Below are 21,178 nucleotides of genomic sequence, written 5' to 3'. Positions count from 1 at the left end.
GTCACAATAATTGGTATACCTTTAAACAACCCTTCACAATGCAAAACATTATTTTAATTAAGTAACATTTTAAAGAATGATCTGCTGAATAAAACCAACCTTCTGGATGATCAATTCTTAACGGTGTTTAATTAGCTCCTTTATTTATTAGAATAATATTTGAAGAAATATTATTAAGGAAATATTAAACTAATATTTAAGGATATATTATTTTGAATAAGAACCAAACCTTTCTGAATAAATGGGTCTTAATGGTGTTTAATTAGTTATCAAGTTTAGTAAAATAATATTTAGGGAAATATTATTTCCTAGATTGGAAACTAACAACCTTCCTGGTTAAATGATCTTTAGCTTCTTACCTCAGCCAGAACACTAAAGATGGAAGAAATAGCCCATCTTTGCTGCCAGTGCAACAACGTTTGGGTATAAGAAGAAGCACCTTAAAGCCATTGGCAGGGTTTGTGCAATGAAATGGTTCCAGTGTTAAATTACAACTGATACTATAGCTGGTTGGGTCTACAGTCAGGGATCAGTTTAGTTCTACATCATTATATCACCTCAACAAATGGGCTAGGAAAAGATTGAAAATCAATCAGATATTTCTGCACATGTTTAATCCTGCGTGTGTTATACTTCAAATTTTTCTTGAGGATTGTAGTGCAGGGAGAAAGTTCAACTATATTATTTATCTCGGTATCTCTGTTAATGATAAAATACTGTTTTTTAATAAATAGATTTGAAAATCTAAAATCCAACCAGCAGTTGTCAGCAGCGCATTATGCCACATATAACTCAAAGCTGAAAAATGAGACAGTGAGCTCATGTTATTCCACTCCTAATCCGACCTTTCATTAATGTTTAAAGCTCAGTGGTTTTATCTCAGATTAATCAGATTAATAACAAAGCTAACTGTGGTAAAGTAAGCACTGCGCTTACATTTTGATTGGTTGTCAGTCTCCATGACCCCTTCTTCAGTTACTTTGCTGGATCTTTTTCCCTGATCCAGCGAAGACCACCTAAACGTACAGGTTCTCCAGCCAATCCGTGAAGCAGCCAATGGTAAGACAATGGTACATGTGGAGGAGCTGCAGAGATCTACAGCTCAGCTGAAATGATCTTTCATCCACAAATCTGGCCTTTATGGAAGAGTGGCCATAAGAAAGATATTTTTGAAAGAAAGTCATAATTTGCAGTTTATTACAAGCCACTTAAGGGGACACAACAAACGTGGAAAAAGTTTCCATGGTCAAATTTGAACTTTTTAAGCTACATCCGAAGTCCTGTGTGTGGAGTAAACTAATCCAGCATATAACCCTGAACACATCATTTCCTCTGATAAAATGTTGATGGGATCATTATACTGTGGAAATGCTTTTCATTAGAAGGGACAGGGAAGTTGGTTAGATTGGAAAGGAAGATGTTTGAAGCTAAATACAAATAAATAATTTAGACTGTGACAGAGGTCTACCTTCCAGCGGGACAACAACCCTAAAGACACAGTCAGAGCTACTATGTGTTGATTTAGATCAAAACATCTTCATGTTTGGCCTAAAACCCAGTTCATAGATGCTCTCCGTCCGATTTGACTGAGTCTGTAGATGTGCAAAGGTAGGAGAGACACACCCCAAAAAGACTTGGTTGTTGTAATTGCAGCAAAAGATGGTTCTACAAAGTAAAGATTCAGAGAGGGTGAATCCAAAAGCATGCCAGACTTTTTTCTTTCAACTTCACAATTGTCTGCTCATTTCTGTTGGTCTATCACTTAAAATCCCATTAAAGCAAATTGAAATTTGAGGCAGTTGTGACAAAATGTGAAAAAGGTCAAAGTGTACGAATACTTTTGCAAAGCACTGTGTGGATGTAAAAATTGAGAACATCTACAGAAAGACATCTTCTAATTTTCTACACAATAGTGGTAATTTCTTATAATATTTGTGCTCTTATGGAAAAGAAAAGATTCAAACAGAGCTAAACCTAACTGATGCAGTGCTGGCCTCCCTGAATTTCAAACTGCAATAAATCTATAAGGTTATCAGTGTGTCAAAGTGGGAGAGCAGGGGAGAGGAGGAAAATCTAATAGGATGTGTTTGCCTTATTCCAGAGTTAATGGTGCTAAACTCCATAGGAAAAAGGCGGTTTGACCTGAGAGCTGAGGAGGGGCCTGTTACAGGGCCATAGACCTGTGGCAACTTTCCAACCGCCACTAATAGAGCCATAAAGCAATTACCAGGAAACACAAGGAGAGACGAATGGGGAGTGAGGAAGAGATGGATTATGGGACAAATAAATACGAGAATGGATGAAATGATTTATTGTGTGCTTAGTATGAGGAAGGAAAGAAAAAAGCAATTTGAAACTTATGAGGACTAGAGGAAAACCGATGGAGAAAAATAGGATTTGTGCCATTTGATATCACTATTAGCTGATGGTCAGTTAGAGAGAAAGCAGACGGCAGATCAGATAGGACTGACTGCCTGGCTCCACTTTGTTGTGGTTCCTGACTCTGTTTTATGGTGTTATTTCTCTGTAGTTGTGCTTAATAAGTTTGCAGAATGTGTTTTTTTTTATTTCACAATGAAACATGGAAACAAAATCTGCTTGAAATGGGGACTAGAAAATAAAGCATGCATTAAAGTGTAAGGTGTGGAGCAGAATCTCTTTGCTCTTTTGCTTTCAGGCAAATATCTTATGGATCAGAAGAACTGTATATGTGTGAGTCCGTGTGGAGGTGTGAATATCTATTCAAAGCAGTCAGAGGAGTTTGAATATGTAAAGTGGTGCTTAAATGTTGCATGGTTTGTCAGATTTACACTCTCTCTCTCTTTGGGTGTGCAGCAATCATGGATCAGGCTTTATAAAAAGAAAACTAACCGTAGATTCAGTGGCTTGCAGAAATATTCATAAGTATATCCTTTGAACTTTACCACATTTTGTGAAGTTACAAACACAAATTTCAATGTATTTTATTGTGATTTCATGTGATAGACTAACACAAATTAGGACATAACTGTTCTGTATAACAAACATGATGCATGGTTTTTAATTTGTGTGGTTTGTATTTGTATTCAGTCCCCCTCAGTGAATACTTTGCTGCACTTACATCCGCAAGATATTTGCTGTATGTAGCAAGCAGGTTTGCACATCCTTCTCTGCAAAATAGCTGAAGCTCAGTCAGATTTAATAAAGGTTATATGTGGACATCATCTTTAATACAAGAAAATGCTTTAATCTAAAACGATGGTTCTCTGATCTTTCCTGACGGGTACCATCATGGCAAAGATAAAGTTTTCCAAGTACCACAATACTGAATTATATTTTAAAACAGTACTAAAACAGGACTTGGAAAAACAAAAAAAAGTCTGAAATTGAAAGTGGAAAAAAATTGGCAATATTTCATTGGTTGAAGGGTGTTATTATATGTTCAATTTTTACCCAGAAGATGCCTGAAGTAGAGGTTACTAAAAGTTTGAATTCTGAGTGTGAAAGTCAAAAGTTATAAAGCAACCCCAGCTTTAAAGTTCAGTATTAATCTAAACCTTGTAATCGGTGCTGTAAAAATAGTTAATTTGCCCTTCAGTTGATTTGGAACTGGAACATGGTTTAGTTGAACATGTTTATAGTGTATGTATCATTCCCAGATCCGAGTTCCAACTTCAGAGGTGCATTAAACACAGCAAAAGTAGTCACCAGCAGTATTTCCTGGTTTGTTCACTACATCTGAGGTAATTTGTTCGTATTTGACTTGCAAATAATTGGTACAAAATATTCCTCGAAGCACAATGAAAGGCAGCCTAAGTGGTACTCTTACCACCGTTTGAGAATTATGAATCCAAAGCATTCCCTTGTAGCTCTAACTGTATGTTCATGGTTGTTGATCCACCGACCAAGTCTCAGGTCTTTGGTAGCATCTCAGGTCTTCTTCTAGGATTGCTCTATATTTAGCTCCATCAATCTTACCATTAAGTCTTACCAACTTCCCTGTCCCTCTTAAAGAAAAATCATCCCCACAGCATGATTCTGCCAACACCATGTGTCACTGTCATTATAGTGTGTTAAGAGTTATGAAAGCTTTCCTCCACTCCTCCACACATAGAGCATAGCATGTAGGGCAAAAAGTTGAAATGCGATCTTATCTGCCCAGAGCAACCTCTCCCACATGCTAGCTGTGTCCCTTACACAGCTTGTGGCAAACATCGAACAGGATATTTATTGGCTGTCTTTTAACAAAGGCGTTCTTTTTGCCGTTCTTTCATAAAAGGCAGATAATTGTAGAATGCACAACGATAATTTGTCCTGGGAACAGATTTTCCCAGCCAAGCTGTGGAAGTCTCCAGCACCTCCAGAGTTATGGTGGGTCTCACTGCTACTCTTAAAAATGCCATGTCTCTGCCCTGCCTGTTGGGTCTTTGGTCTTCATGATGCTGTTTGGGGTATTAGAATAAAGGAGTCTGAAAACAAATGCACAAAACACTTTTTGTTTTATTAGTAAAAAATTTTGAAAACCATGCAATTCCTTCCATATTCCTAATAGTTTGCAGCTAATTTGTAATTTGTATGAATTTCTGTGCTTAGATGTCACAAAATAAAAGCAGATCCTTAAAACAATGGAGAAAATACCAGATTATATAATAGTATAAAATATGACGTGATCTGCATGTTCTTGGAGGACTGTTGAAAATAGGATAGAAAGACAGCAGATGGCTTGATAAGTTAGACATGTCTATAGTGTATGTGTGTTTATGCTCATGAGTGTGGGCGAAGTCTTGATTTTCTTTGTGTGAGCCTATACTGCATGGGCATGTGTGTGGGTAGCTGTTTGTGTCTGTTAAGTAGTTTTTTGCATTTCTGCTGGGCAACTGTGAAAAAGTGAAAATGTTAACAGAAGAAAAGCTTGTTTGTAGCAGATTTTATTGCTCTTGCATGCAAATCATAAGTTCTGATTTTGTATTCTTCTCAGGCGTAACAATGAGGTGACGCACATTAAGATCCAGAACTCTGGAGACTACTATGACCTGTATGGAGGTGAGAAGTTCGCCACGCTAGCCGAGCTTGTGCAGTATTACACTGAACAGCAGGACCTCCTGCGTGAGAGGAACGGCCATGTCATCGAGCTGAAGTATCCGCTCAACTGCAAGGATCCAACCTCTGAAAGGTAGTTAAATGTTCACTATCGAAATCCTCACATTTGCATAGAGCAACACTCCCCAGTATGTGAATAGAATCATGGACAGTTATACATGCAAATCTATGTGATTTAATCTTTATGTTTTAAGAAAACTCCATGTACATACAAGAGAGTTCATGCTTGAAGATAGAGAGATATTTTATAGTTTCGCATATAATCTTATCGTCCAAAAGGAAGCAACTTTATCACGGGAGAACCTGGGCAAAATTTGGTTTGCTTATGGAAAACAAAATCAGTTTCGGAAGTTATTAACATTGCAATAATCAACACACTGGTCAATATAGTACATTCTTATTTTGTTCAGAAAAAGAACAAATATCATTGTGTTACATTCCACTGTAAACAAAACTTTAAACTGGGAGGAGGATCTCAACTTAAAAGGTTTAAATAACAGTAGCCTTACAGTAAAACCTCAAGACTGTTATAAACATCATGCATCTTTAGAGGAAATTGCAATGGAATTGAATGGAAAGGCAGCAACAAGGTCAGCTACAACCAACCAGCGTGAACCAGAGTGAAGCAGATAAACCTTTTGACAGAGTCATCAGATATGCCATTGGTAAAGCCTGGCCAAAAGAGAAGATAGAAGTCCCTGATATCAGGAGAAGAAGTCTCCTCGCTATATCCAGGGAGTACACCCCAATTTCATTTACCTGAGTCTGTACATTAGGGGTAACAGGAAAGCAGGGGATTAACGAAGGACCACTATACTGCAAAGATCCCGGAATTATTTGTGATTTAGAGCCCACTGATAAATTGCTCAGTGAACATTTCTGGGTCCAAAGAAAAACTTAAGTTACACGGTCCACAAAAATGTACCTGAGGCAGTCTACCATATAACCAAAAGGTAAAAGATGCATGCAGGCTGTCAGGGGCTGCCATTTTGGACTTTGTTTTGGTTTTGTGTTTATTTACTTTTCAGTTAGGTGTTTCTATTCCTTTGGGGTTAGTAGTTATGTTTATTTATTCCTTCTGTTTCCTGATAGTTTTGTTCTCTCTCCTGCCTCCTAGTTTCAGTAGTCCTTTCCCCCCTCGCCTATAGTTCCCTTAGTGGTTGCTTTCTCATTTATTTATTGCTTAGAATGGTTTTCTCCTCTGATGATCATTATTATTATTATTTTTACAGTTCTCTTTGCTTCTTTGGGTTTTCTAGTTTAGTTTCTGGCTTAGTTTCTTTGTGCTTGTTATTAGGTTATTTGTTCTTGCTGCACTCTTCTAGTTTATTGGTTTCCTGTCCCTGTTTCTCCCCTTGTCATTAGTTCCCCATCAGTTATTATTTACTCTGTTCGTTTCCCTTTATATTTGTAGTTCTTCCCAGCCTTATCCCTAGTTTAGTTCCCCGTGTTAGTCTCTATTGTTTCAGTTCCTTCTGACAGGTTAGCTTTTAGTTATTGTTTGCCGCTATACTTAGTTCCACTTATTGTTTACGTTTTGGTTTACATTTATTCTAGGTCATCACTTTCTCTGCTTCCCTTACAGTTAGTTCAGTCCGTATTTGTATTTGTTTGGGTTTGTTTACTTTTCAGTTAGGTCCTCCTCTATGTCTTCAGGTTACTTTGTTAGTTCTTATTTTCCAGGTTGTTATAGTTTTCTTAGATCTGTTTTTCTGAGTTTGTTATTTAGTCCCTTCTCCCATGGTTTACTTTTGTAATTAATTTCAGCTGTCCTTCAACCTCCCTGCTAGCCATGTCACACCTACCTCCTGTTCTATTGATTACCTGACTATTGTTCCACACTCACTTCCCTCTATATGTTAGTTGATTTGTTTTCTTTGTTCCCCGTTGGTTTGTTTCGTCAACTTCCCTGTTCATCTTGTTAATCTGTCAGACCTGGACACCTGCATACACTTTCTTACACCCTGCCTGCCTGCCTTCTGTTAAGCCGGAGTTTGACTTAAATAAATCATCGTTCTACTCGCCATGCCATCTTCTCGCCTGCCTCTGCACTTTGGTCCACAACAACCTCAGACTATGACACAGGCATACCAAGTAAAGTGTCTGTAATAGTGTAAAAAGTATACCAATTGTGGCCTGGAAGTCTAAAAGTAAAATTATTAAACAGAGAGCCTGGCTCCAGAGCGTTGTTCTAGGAGCAGCCAAGATACTGTGTTGAAACATGAAACTTCCAGATCTCTGGCAGAAGATTTAGGTTAAAGTAACGACCACTCATCTGGGAGAGCCAATGGTGTAATTATTTTTATGGCTTTAGGTCTAGGTACACTAGGTAAACTAATTAATTTACTGTTTCTATATGTTAATCAACTCACACACTTGAACTGGTGGAGGAAATATTCCATAAAACTTTAGATCTGGTCTAAGGCTGCTCCTGCTAACTGAGTCATGTGGAAAAATGAGGACACCCCAGTAAATATCCAGTTCTTTAAGAAGAAATGTGCACATATTGATGTCTAATTTTGTTTTTATTGAACCATGGAAAAAAGGTGATTTCAGGGTAGGTGAAGTACAAAATATGTTTTGCTTACTAATTTAAGAACTGATATGGAAATAAATGTGCTTTCTAACAGGAAACAAATAGACACCGTAACCTGTAATCACCGATGTTAAACTATTTGGTTAAATTAAATATCTTCAGTCATCTACCAGTTACTGACATCAGTTTGAGGAAAGTTTGCCCTACTTCTTAACATAAAATTATTTCAGCAGTTTTTCTCTCAGGTTTCTTTTGTGCACAGTCGGGCTCAAGTCATACCACTGCATCACTGGGCTTTGACTTTTCAGGTAATTTTCCTTGAATGCTAAGTTTGGTTCTGGTGTCAAAGTAATTGAGTTTTGGAATCATATGTTCCAAGAACATTTTTCAGAAGCTCTTGGCACTATCTATGTTCTCTTAGTGGAAGCCTGATGTTTTTCTCAGAAAACTAAGGTTTCCCCCATGCACACCTGCCATGAAAGTTAAACGTGGGCAGACATTTCTGATTTTGCAGGCATGTGTTTTTATATGAACTGTAGCAAGAGCCTGGTGTCTGGTGATGACATGTTGGGGGGTTTGGAGACTTCTTTTAGCATCCTGCTGTATGCTTTCAGGTGGAACTTGTTTGGACGCCCAGACCTGGGCGTATTGGCAGTTTTTTGAATGTCCTTTCCAATCAGGGATATGGCTGATTTCAAATTCTTTTGAGTTCTGTTTACTAGACTTTGAAGATGCTAAAAGCTTCTTTGTGAAAGCCTCAGACAGCTATTTGATCGTACCATTTAATTCAGTGTCACACTAAACTAAATCTCGTACTCGTACTCGTCGTCTTCCGCTTATCTGGGACCGGGTCGTGGGGGCAGCAGACTCAGCAGAGACGCCCAGACGTCCCTCTCCCCAGACACCTCCTCCAGCTCCTCCGGTTGGAGCCCAAGGCATTCCCAGGCCAGCCGAGAGACATAGTCCCTCCAGCGTGTCCTGGGCCGTCCCCTGGGCATCCTCCCGGTGGGACGTGCCTGGAACACCTCCCGAGGAAGGCGTCCAGGAGGCATCCGGTATAGATGCCCGAGCCACCTCAACTGGCTCCTCTCGATGTGGAGGAGCAGCGGCTCTACTCCGAGCCCCTCCCGGATGGCCGAGCTCCTCACCCTATCTCTAAGGGAGTGCCCGGGCACCCTACGGAGGAAGCTCATTTCAGCCGCTTGTATCCGGGATCTCGTTCTTTCGGTTATGACCCAAAGTTCATGGCCATAGGTGAGGGTAGGAACGTAGACCGACCGGTAAATTGAGAGCTTTGCTTTTCGGCTCAGCTCTCTCTTCACCACAACGGACCGGCACAGTGCCCCCATTACTGCGGTACCCGCACCGGTCCGTCTGTCGATCTCCTGCTCCATTTTTCCCCCACTCGTGAACAAGACCCCGAGATACTTAAACTCCTCCGCTTGGAACTCCCCTCCAATCTGAAGAGGACAAGCCACCCTTTTCTGGTCGAGTACCATGGCCTCAGACTTGGAGGAGCTGATCTTCATCCCAGCCGCTTCACACTCGGCTGCGATCCGCCCCAGCGCATGCTATAGGTCTTGGCTAGAGGGGGCCAGCAGGACCACGTCATCTGCAAAAAGAAGAGACGAAATCCACTGGTCCCCAAACCAGACCCCCTCCGGACCTTGGCTGCGTCTAGAAATCCTGTCCATAAAAGTTATGAACAGGACCGGTGACAAAGGGCAGCCCTGCCGGAGTCCAACATGCACCGGGAACAGGTCCGACTTAGTGCCGGCAATGCGGATCAAACTCCTGCTCCACTTGTACAGAGACTGGATGGCCCCTAATAAAGGACCCCCGATTCCATACTCCTGGAGCACCCCCCACAGGGCATCACGAGGGACACAGTCGAATGCCTTCTCTAGGTCCACAAAACACATGTGAACCGGTTGGGCAAGCTCCCATGAACCCTCGAGCACCCTGTAAAGGGTATAGAGCTGGTCCAGTGTTCCACGGCCGGGACGAAAACCACACTGCTCCTCCTGAAGCCGAGGTTTGACTATCGGCCGGACTCTCCTCTCCAATACCCTGGCGTAGGCCTTACCAGGGAGGCTGAGGAGTGTGATCCCCCTGTAGTTGGAACACACCCTCCGGTCCCCTTTCATAAGAAGGGGGACCACCACCCTAGTCTGCCAGTCCAGAGGCACTGTCCCCGACCGCCACGCAATGTTGAAGAGGCGTGTCAACCATGACAGCCCAACAACATCCAGAGACTTGAGGTACTCAGGGCGGATCTCATCCACCCCCAAAGCCTTGCCACTGCGGAGCTTTTTAACCACCTCGGTGACTTCAGCCTGGGTGATGAAAGAGTCCAACCCCGAGTCCCCAGCCTCTGTTTCCACCATGGAATGCGTGATGGCAGGATTGAGGAGATCTTCGAAGTACTCCTTCCACCGCCCGATAATGTCCTCAATCGAGGTCAGCAGCCTCCCACTCCCGCTATAAACAGTGTTGGCGAAGCACTGCTTCCCCCTCCTGAGGCGCCAGACGGTTTGCCAGAATCGCTTCGAGGCCAACCGGTAGTCCTTCTCCATGGCCTCACCGAACTCCTCCCAGGCCCGAGTTTTTGCCTCTGCCACAGCCCGGGCCGCAGCACGCTTGGCCTCACGGTACCCGTCAGCTGCCTCAGGAGTCCCACAAGCCAATCACAGCCGATAGGACTCCTTCTTCAGCTTGACAGCATCCCTTACTGCCGGTGTCCACCACCGGGTTCTGGGATTGCCGCCGCGACAGGCCCCGCAGACCTTACGGCCGCAGCTACGGGCAGCAGCATCAACAATAGATGCGGAGAACATGGTCCACTCGGACTCTATGTCTCCAACATCCCCCAGGATCTGGTCAAAGCTCTCCCAGAGGTGGGAATTGAATACATCCCTGGCCGAGGGCTCCGCGAGGCGTTCCCAGCAGACCCTCACTATGCGCTTGGGCCTGCCAAGTCTGTCCGGCTTTCTCCTCCTCCAGCGGACCCAACTCACCACCAGGTGGTGATCAGTGGACAGCTCAGCCCCTCTCTTCACCCGAGTGTCCAAAACATGCGGCCGAAGGTCTGATGGTACGACAACAAAGTCGATCATTGACCTCCTGTCTAGGGTGTCCTGGTGCCAAGTGCACTGATGGACAACCTTATGTTTGAACATGGTGTTCATTATGGACAATCCGTGACTAGCACAGAAGTCCAATAACAAAACACCACTCGGATTCAGATCGAGGAGGCCATTCCTCCCAATCACGCCTCTCCAGGTGTCACTGTCATTTCCCACGTGGGTGTTGAAGTCCCCCAGCAGAATAATGGAGTCCCCGGGAGGGGCACTATCCAGCACCCCCGACAGGGACACCAAGAAGGCCGGGTACTCTGCACTACCGCTCGGCCCGTAGCATCCGGGGATTGGGCCGCTGAGGTCTCCACCTCTGTCTGCCACCCAATCCTTTTGCACCGGTCCCTCACGGTTCCCCCTGGGGGATGGCCTCGCGTCTCTCGTTCGGGCTTGGCCCGGCCGAGTCCCGCGAGGAGCGACCCGGCCACCAGGCGCTCTCCAGCGAGTCCCGACCCCAGGCCTGGCTCCAGGGTGGGACCCCGGCTCCGCCGTACCGGGCGACATCGCGTGCCTCGATATTTTCGTCCTTGTGAGGGATTCTTGAACCGCTCTTTGTCTGACTCATCACCTAGGGCCTGTTTGCCATGGGAGACCCTACCAGGGACATTTAGGCCCCAGACAACATAGCCTCTAGGATCATTTGAGCACTCAAACTCCTCCACCACGTTAAGGTGGCAGTTCAAGGAGGGGTAAACTAAATCTCTTAGGTTTAAATTGTTTTCAAAATGATGCATAACAGTGTTCTCATCTTGTGCACCCCAATGTCATATGCCTGTGTGTGACTTTACCCATTTTATTGTGGGAATAAATGGGAATAAATGTGGGGGTGTCCTAATTTATGCCTCAGGTGAAATAGCATGTTTTTATTATATTCAGATGTAATCGTTTGGTTGTATAAAATCACAGCTTGTGACAGGGTGTCCTAATTTTTTACAAGACTGTAGATGTATATTGATAGTAGCATGCAGATATGGTTTATTGGTTCTTCAAACAATATTTTAAATATTTTCGTCTGCTTAGACTTTAAAGATGATTGGAGAGTGAAAGAATGAACCAAAACAGCAAAGCAAAGGGTTTGAAAGCCTCTCTAGTTTGTGACATTGATGCCTCAATGAAATTCCACTCAGAGCCAACAGAACAACAATAATATTGAATTACTGGCTCACTCCTGCATCACTTAGTAAAGTATTCAATGGACTGGCAGTAGGTTAGCAGTCCCCGTTAACTCGTTAATTATGTACCGGTGCACCTACATGTTTACACAGATTGAAGAGATGATGCTCTGAATAAACACTCCCACACATGAAATTTATATGCACCTAACATCTACAAATCACAAAATAAATAATTGCGCATTCCCAAATGCATGTTTGGTCTAGCTAAGTGGTTAATGTCTATGCTAAGCAAATATACACACAATTACAGGGCCCATACATGGACTTAATGCAGAAAAAACTTTGTGGAAAGTGGCATGATTATATTTCCACCCTAGTCTGCGAAACATTATTATCTTAAACAAATGTTTGTATATGCTCTTTATTTCTAAATATCTGATCTTTACCAAGTATCTGTCTTAGGTTCTATTTAGGTCTGAGAACTACTTCTGGTCTATGGTTTTGGTTTATGTGGTTTTTCCATTGTGTGCATTTCTTGTTAACACTTCCCTTATATTCTGGCTCGTCACACAGGAAACTAAATGTCGACATGCAGGTATTTCATCTAAAAATCAGTTCAAGTGAGCCTGCAGCAATATAAGAGACACTATCATTCTCGAGTGGGAGTCTACACTCACAGTTCACATATAGATTTAAATTATGTTAAAGACGAAAATTACAGGAAACATACTTCAGTCCGCCCCCTCTGATGGAAAAGCTTAGCTCACCTATCTGTCTTTGTTTATCTACCTTGCACTAACATCCACCATAAGATACACAGATCTAAAGAGTGGTAGGTGGAGAAGCAGCAGGTGAATATAGACGGTGTCAGTGACTTTTTTGTGGTGATATTTCTGCCTGTTCTCACAGTGATTGATGTGTTACCGAGAACTTTAGGTTGATTCTAGAAACATGGAGCAGTTAATATCACACTGTGCCCACTTTTAAAATTGTAGTACTTTGAGAAGTCATAAATGTTGCTGAGCAGAGTGTCCAGCGCTGCGGTTGAGTTCTTAAAGCTATGTTCATCTAGTAAATAAAGAAACACATGCTTTCGATATTTAACAAAGCAATCTCAAAGGAATTGACAAATTGATGTAAAGCTGCAAAACCAAACAAACCTGCTGATACTGAAGCATTTAGAATGTAATACTGAAAAACATGAGGGTTGTTTGTTGTTGCAGGAGCAGCTATAGAAACACAATGTTGGATTCTGTTCTGCAGCTGGACTGAACAGCAAGACGTTTTGGACCCAGCTCACACCTTTTTTTAATTTTGATTTGATTGATTGATTTAATACACTTAAAGATACACCGAATATTTCATATTATATAGGTTACAGAAATTAGGCCTGGACAGTGACTGGAATTATGATGCTATTCACATACGGGCTTGTCTCTGTACCATTCACAAATTGTAAGACAGTTATGTATTGACTAGACACACGTGCCCTACAATGTAACACCACCACCACCAAAGACTCGCCTGGTGACAACTGTGGCTGATGCATAGTGCTCTGCTTGACTTCTCCAACATTGTTGGTGGCCATCATTTCTGCTCAAGAGCTACAACAACATTTAATTTTCATTTGGGATTAATAAAGTATTTTTGAATTGAATTGAATTGTAATTGTATAGTGCATTTTAGGCTCATCCTAAAACTTCACCCGAAAGCTGAATATCCCTAACAATGAATGAAAAGAAGTAGAAGGAAGAAAATGACTGGATGTGGTTACCACCTTTCCTCAAAGACAAGGAAAATTTACAAAAAGAAAAATATGATAATATAAACATCAGTATCATCTATCCACCAACCAACAATGAGGAAAAGAAAAATAAACATCTAATTAGATTTACTGTCTATAATACTGGGGCTCATTCACTGAGTTACATTATATTTCATCAGCATATTTGGTTTGATTACTTTTTAAAATATGAAAAGCTATATTATTATTATTAATCAGATGAACAAAATGCAGCATTACTTTTGCTTTGAATTTGAGCTGTGTATAAATTTCTGCACCTCTCAATTTATGGATATCTTATTTAAGAAATATTTTCTTTAGATAAACTGGCTGTATATTATTCTGTTAAATTCTGTTAGCTTTTTTCTGTATAAATAAAAAAAAATGGAATTGATATTTGTCTTGCAGGTAGTCCCCCAAATTTCAATCATAGAATAATAGAATATAAATAAAGCTTCATCACTCAGCGAGTCATTTACTGCCTGCAGATTTAGTTGATATGTTAATCTTTAAAGTACTGATATTTGGCATCCCATTTAATCAATTGTTAAGAATAACACCCAGAAATTTAGTTTCTCTCACATGCTTAATTACAACGCAATCTACATCAGTTGGCATATCAATGGAAATTGCTTTGTTACAGAATATCATATAGATTATTTTTTTAACATTCAGTGATAATTTGTTTACATTTAACCATGTTTTTTCCTCATTGAATCCTTTTTTTTTTACCACATCCAATACTTGTGTCAAATGTTCTCCAGACTAGAAGAAAGAGGTGTCATCAGCAAAAAGAGTACTTTGGAGATGTGTGACTGCATGACCAAAATCGTTTATATATAGAATAAAAAGCTTCGGCCCTAAGACTGACCCCTGAGGACTGACCCCAGCAGTACTCCACAGAAGAAGATAGCATAGATTAGATCTAAAGCTCTTTATCTGTACAAAATGTTTTCTGTTTTCCAAATACCTAGAACCTTATTGCCATACGAGCACTCTAATGCCGTATTTGTCCAGCTTTTGCAAAAGTATACAATGGTCTATGGTATCAAAAGCTTTTTCAAGATCAACAAAAATACAAACAAAATGATGTCTCTTGTCTATTGCTGTAGATATTTCTTCAACCATTTCCATTAAATAGAATATTGTGTTTATTAATAAATGTCATCCATGGTTTTCTGTTGCATTTTTCTTAGTAAACATGAAAGGCTGCAGTTTTTGTCATATAAATTTTGCGGTATCATCATGAATGAATCATATGCCTTATTTACACCTTTTTATTTATACATATGCTGTATCCCAATTTTGTTTCTTAAGTCACTTTTTAGTGCCTCCAAGTTTTTTTTTGCATCTGTTTCTAATTAACTGGGAAATGGTCACTCACATAGTCACAGTTTTCCATCCATTACATTGGTGAAAATATTATCAATGACAGTTGCAGGCTGTAACATAATTCTTGTCGGTTTACGTTAGGAAGAAAAAAACAGACCCAGACTATACAATGAGTTAATGAAATAGCTGCTTATGCTCAATTTGCCAAAGTTTCGTAAATCAATGTTAAAATCTCCACAGCAAAACATTTTGTTGCTGTTTCTTTCAAATAGTTCCAATATTTTGTCATTAAATGCTTCGAACATAGAGCCCAGAGATCGACATACACAGCTGATAGACATTTTATTTTTTTCACTCAAAATTTTCAGTTATGTCCATCACATTATCAACAGTTGTCATTTTAATGATAATTTCACCTTTCAGAGCTGTGCTGATAAAGTATGCGTCTCCGCCACCTTTTTTATTTTTTCTGTGTAAATTGTGCAATTCATGTCCTTCCATTTGAAATTCTGACTCATCCCCATCTTTTAACCATGTTTCTGAAACTGCAATAATGCTCAAATTCTTTTCACATTGGCAAATAAACTCTTACTTTTGAAACGAATAATAGACAATGTCCCATTGATGTTATACTAGTTTCTCTGTGTAGTACTCAGAGGATCGCTGTCATGTTGCATGAAGTTAAAAGCAAGTCATCCACCCTCTGCTCCAATATAGCTATCTTTCTGACTCCTTCCACTAGCATTGCATTTAGAGACGTCACTTCATCCACTAAAAGTTGTCAGTGGATTATTTCCTTCAAGGCATTGTTTGACCAAGCCAGAAAATTCCAGTTGTCACTTTATGGCACGGAAGTATTAAACCAAGGTCCCTTACCTGCTGCCAATGGCGAGTCTTGAAGTGTCACGGTTGTTAGCGGCTGCTGCCGGTGGCGAGTCTAGTGAGGTTCTGCAAATGCTCGAGAACTGTACTGTAATCGAAAGCCACCTGAAGATCTTTCTTATGTTAGGGACCAAGCTCAAGGCCTTCCAAAGCCAAAGCTTCCCCAAGCTGAGGGTGGTCACCACCTACAGGCTGCCTTTCAGAGGTTATGGCCTGGAGAACTTCAGCAGCCTCTTCCCTCAAGGGAAACAGGGGAAGGGCACACTCTGCTGAGGCTCAATTGACAGACATATAGGGGATAGCTAAGCTCATTGCAGCACACTCTTCTTCTTCTGTTTTTTTTTTTTTTTTTTTTTTGGTAGGCAAACAACTTCTAGGTGCATTACCGCCACCTCGATTGGAGTATGGAACAGAAACTATCCTAACATCTTCATGTTCTTTTTAAAATTCCTGTTTTTTGCTAAAAATTTCAAATATCAACAGAAACTATATCTCCTGATGCTCTTTGAATAATTAACAATAACAATAGTAATTAATGAGTTCAACATTTAAAGCAAATTGCTTCTTTTATGAAGCAGGACATCTTGTTCTGTAAAGGTGCATTTTGACTACTTTATCAACTGTTTTTTGTGAGTGTTTCCACTACAGAGTCTAAAACAAGGCAGTTACTTTCGCAGGCGCCTAATTGTAACTCCTCCTGCTGCGCCAGTGTTGACCCAAGCTTACTCTGTTGCTAAATGAGGGAGAAAGAGTCCTATTGCGAAAATAAACGCTAAGATTTTCAGCAGTAAAACTATTACCAATGACTGGGTCGCAGTAATTACACTTTATAGATTATGTTGAGGAGAGATATCTCCAGTGTTTTAAAAATGGAAATTCCTGGGCTTAGTCAAAGCCCGGATCTTGGTCTCATTGAGATGCTGTGGGGTGACTTGAAATAGGCTGAACATGCAATTAACCCTCAAATTCTCTGCCAGGAAATAGTAGGACACACGTTTCTCAGACAGATGTCAGAGACTGGCTACATGAAGTCATTTCTGCTAAAGAAATTAACAGATGTCATGTTTGCAGCCTAATAAGGACCCAAGCACAGACACTGACTGTGGCAAAAGAGTTTTTGATAATGAATAACACGTGAATTTACAGGGGGAAGATCAGGACGTGGAGCAAGGGCAGACTAACGGCTGTGACAGAATGAAAGCAGGGAATTTAACACAAAGGGAGCTGAACTAAGACTCAACAGGATCTACAGACCGAAAGGGAAAAGGCCTACAACTAACATAAGAGAATAAACCAAAATGGATAGATGAACGAATACAAGAAAAAATAATGATTAAATAAGAAACTAAACACAAAGGAATGGCAATGAAAACTAAGAAATCAGAGGTTTAAAAAAGTCAAGTTTATGGATGGATGGATGGATGGATGGATGGATGGATGGCCTTTGATGCTATTGTTTTGCCATTGAAAATGGATTTTCCATTTGTGGTTCAGAAAGACATTTCCTCATCTATCTCCAGATGGTACCATGGGCACCTCTCTGGCAGAGATGCAGAAAAACTCCTCACAGAAAAAGGCAAAGCTGGCAGCTTTCTAGTACGGGAGAGTCAGAGTAAACCTGGCGATTTTGTCCTGTCAGTTCTCACCAATGAAGAGAAACATGACAACGTTGACCGCAAAACCAAAGTTACCCACGTTATGATTCGCTACCAGGTGAGAAAACTAATTTGGGACTTACAGTCATACCATTAAGAAGGATTTTGATTGCTGAGACAATTCAGCTGAGTTTCACAATGGCTGAAAGTATCTCTTCATATCATTGGTGTTACATGTTTTTTATTTAATTTTTAATGTTTGCTTTCTGCAGGAAGGCAAGTATGACGTGGGAGGTGGTGAAAGGTTTGACACCTTGGCCGATCTGGTTGAACACTACAAGAAGAACCCCATGGTGGAAAAAAGTGGCATTGTAGTGCACCTCAAACAGGTTACACAGAGATATACAAAAAAAAAAAAACATATATAGAAATCTAAGCATATTCTCTATGACCAGTTTTCCATCTTTGTGTTTCTGTGCAACTATGATAGCCTTTTAACGCCACAAGGATAAACGCTGCCAACATTGAGAACCGAGTACGAGAACTCAACAAAGTAGCAGACAACTCGGAGAAGCCCAAACAAGGATTCTGGGAGGAATTTGAGGTGCGTAAAGCACAGCCATTTTTTTCTAGATTCGTTACAATATTATGGGTAAGTCACTGTTAATGTTGTTTTAATCATTTTACAAAAGATCATTTTAACCTCATAAAAATAATCTTGGCTGAGGCTTAATTTTTACTCATGTGCATAGTATATGATTTCCCACTAACTAGCAGGTCATCAGGTGAAATATTCAGTGTGCTGCATATTGAATTGTTCTGCCGGAATGTTTTTCTAATATTATTTAATTTTCAAGGTTTTGAATAGGGCTGTATACAGGGGTTGAACAATGAAACTGAAACACCTGGTTTTAGACCACAATAATTTATTAGTATGGTGTAGGGCCTCCTTTTGCGGCCAATACAGCGTCAATTCGTCTTGGGAATGACATATACAAGTCCTGCACAGTGGTCAGAGGGATTTTAAGCCATTCTTCTTGCAGGATAGTGGCCAGGTCACTACGTGATACTGGTGAAGGAAAACGTTTCCTGACTCGCTCCTCCAAAACACTCCAAAGTGGCTCAAAAATATTTAGATCTGGTGACTGTGCAGGCCATGGGAGATGTTCAACTTTACTTTCATGTTCATCTAACCAATCTTTCACCAGTCTTGCTGTGTGTATTGGTGCATTGTCATCCTGATACACGGCACCGCCTTCAGGATACAATGTTTGAACCATTGGATGCACATGGTCCTCAAGAATGGTTCAGTAGTCCTTGGCAGTGAAGTACAAGTATTGGGCCAAGGGAATGCCATGATATGGCAGCCCAAACCATCACTGATCCGCCCCCATGCTTCACTCTGGGCATGCAACAGTCTGGGTGGTACGCTTCTTTGGGGCTTCTCCACACTGTAACTTTCCCGGAAAACAGTAAAGGTGGACTCATCAGAGAACAATACATGTTTCACATTGTCCACACCCCAAGATTTGCGCTCCTTGCACCATTGAAACCGATGTTTGGCACTGGCATGAGTGACCAAAGGTTTGGCTATAGCAGCCAGGCCGTGTATATTGACCCTGTGGAGCTCCTGACGGACAGTTCTGGTGGAAACAGGAGAGTTGAGGTGCACATTTAATTCTGCCGTGATTTGGGCAGCTGTGGTTTTATGTTTTTTGGATACAATCCGGGTTAGCACCCAAATATCCCTTTCAGACAGCTTCCTCTTGCATCCACAGTTAATCCTGTTGGATGTGGTTCGTCCTTCTTGGTGGTATGCTGACATTACCCTGGATACCGTGGCTCTTGATACATCACAAAGACTTGCTGTCTTGGTCACAGATGCGCCAGCAAGACGTGCACCAACAATTGGTCCTCTTTTGAACTCTGGTATGTCACCCATAATGTTGTGTACATTTCAATATTTTGAGCAAAACTGTGCTCTTACCCTGCTAATTGAACCTTCACACTCTGCTCTTACTGGTGCAATGTGCAATCAATGAAGACTGGCTACCAGGCTGGTCCAATTTAGCCATGAAACCTCCCCCAATAAAATGACAGGTGTTTCAGTTTCATTGTCCAACCCTTGTAGGTCATGCATCATGAACATCATTATTTGTTCATGATGCTTAATGCATGATCCCTTCAAGGAATGCATAGCAAAGACAAAAATGTGAAACAAAATCACCAGAAAGGTAATTAATTGGTGTTTTTGTGTGTTAGATTTATTACACAGACATATATCTTTATGGAATCCTTTTCAGTTTATTTTGATGATTATTGTGTATAGATAATAATAATAAAAAACTAAATTTTGATTCTCATTAAATTTAAATCTTACATAAGACCAATTTGAAAAAGAGATGTTTCTTGTGTTTTTATCAACACAAGTGTAGAGGACTGTGAAGTACAGCTCCTTTAAGAGTTTGGGAAAGATTAATAAGGTATGGATAGCAGCTGGAGTCAGTACTTCAAGAGCTACCACACACAGATGTATCCAGGATGGCATTTCACACTTAGCTTGGAGGTGTGCTCCTGCTAAAAGATGGTTGTTCCTTTCCACTGTCATGAAATACTTGCTCTGGATGAGGGCTTGCTGTGGAAAGTCAGTTTATAATGCCTAATGGCATTATGAACAAAATTTGACTGCATCATATTGTAACGGGGATTGAATTTGAATAGATCTAACTGAAATTGAATCTGCCTATATGATTGAATTGATCTAATCATCATCATCGTAGTCTTCCAAATTTAATCATATATTTATCTTTTAAACGGGATCTATTTGTCTTATAAAGTGGCTTAGAATGTTTTTTGTTGTGAATTGGCTCTTAATAAACAAGCTGAATTGAACTGAATTGACATTGGCTACAACTGTTGGACCCTTGAGGTCCAGTTTAAGGATCCCACTGTCAGAGATGATTTGTCATTTTGCTGGTATTGGTCCACTCTGTTTTACCTAGTCCAAAGTGGGCTGAGTTCCCATACATTTTAGACCACTTGCTACTCTATTGTGCTGACTAGATGTATCTATTACCCAGAAGAATTTGGCTCCTGCCAGCACTTCCACAAGTACCAATATGTAGTTTATTAACCATGACATCACTGTCTTTGATTAGCCAATGATGTCCCTTGACTTAAACCTTATAGAGAGTTGAGTGTTTTCAAGAAGACTATAATAGTCCAACAATGCAGATGAGAGTAAAGCCTCTATTAACCCAACCTGGGCTTCCTTAACACCTCAGCAGAGCCACAGGCTGATCACCTCCAGGCCATGCTGCATTAATTCATGCACCCTGACCAAGTCTTGTGTCCATAGACTGTCCTGAACATAGACATACTTTTTAGCAGGCTAGGGTTTCTGGTTTCATATCCTTTATCATTAATCTTTTGTGATACTGAAATGATCTAAAAAACATATCAGTTTTAGTTAGGAATGAATTTACATAATGTGAGTTTTTTGTATTGAATTACTGAAACCAAAGAATTTTCTGTGATATTGTAATTTATTGTGATGAACCTGTAAACTGGTACTGGTACTTGGTTTACCTTTTGTTTGGAAAAATGTTACTACTGAAATGAATTTACTTATCAAGTATGACTGTGAAGCTGTCTTGAAGTGAAGTTATTTGCACAGTGAATCACTTCCCCATGATTATACACCGGGAATTCTTAGACAT

The 21,178-nt window shown here is 40.7% G+C and overlaps 1 protein-coding gene across 1 annotated transcript in view; it reads left to right on the top strand.

The window, feature by feature from the left end:
* The window catches only part of ptpn11b (protein tyrosine phosphatase non-receptor type 11b), a 63,138-nt gene that overhangs the window by 28,600 nt on the left and 13,360 nt on the right, over positions 1 to 21,178 (top strand). Inside the window, exons 3-6 of the mRNA XM_047363011.1 lie at positions 4,958 to 5,152; positions 17,385 to 17,577; positions 17,732 to 17,848; positions 17,950 to 18,063. Coding sequence (XP_047218967.1) covers positions 4,958 to 5,152; positions 17,385 to 17,577; positions 17,732 to 17,848; positions 17,950 to 18,063 — 619 coding nt within the window. The remainder of the gene's footprint in view (positions 1 to 4,957; positions 5,153 to 17,384; positions 17,578 to 17,731; positions 17,849 to 17,949; positions 18,064 to 21,178) is intronic.

The sequence above is a fragment of the Girardinichthys multiradiatus genome, chromosome 1 (assembly GCF_021462225.1).
Source record: "Girardinichthys multiradiatus isolate DD_20200921_A chromosome 1, DD_fGirMul_XY1, whole genome shotgun sequence".
Taxonomy (NCBI): domain Eukaryota; kingdom Metazoa; phylum Chordata; class Actinopteri; order Cyprinodontiformes; family Goodeidae; genus Girardinichthys; species Girardinichthys multiradiatus.
Note: the sequence above shows the minus strand (reverse complement) of the source record. Positions and strands in the feature narration are given on the sequence as shown.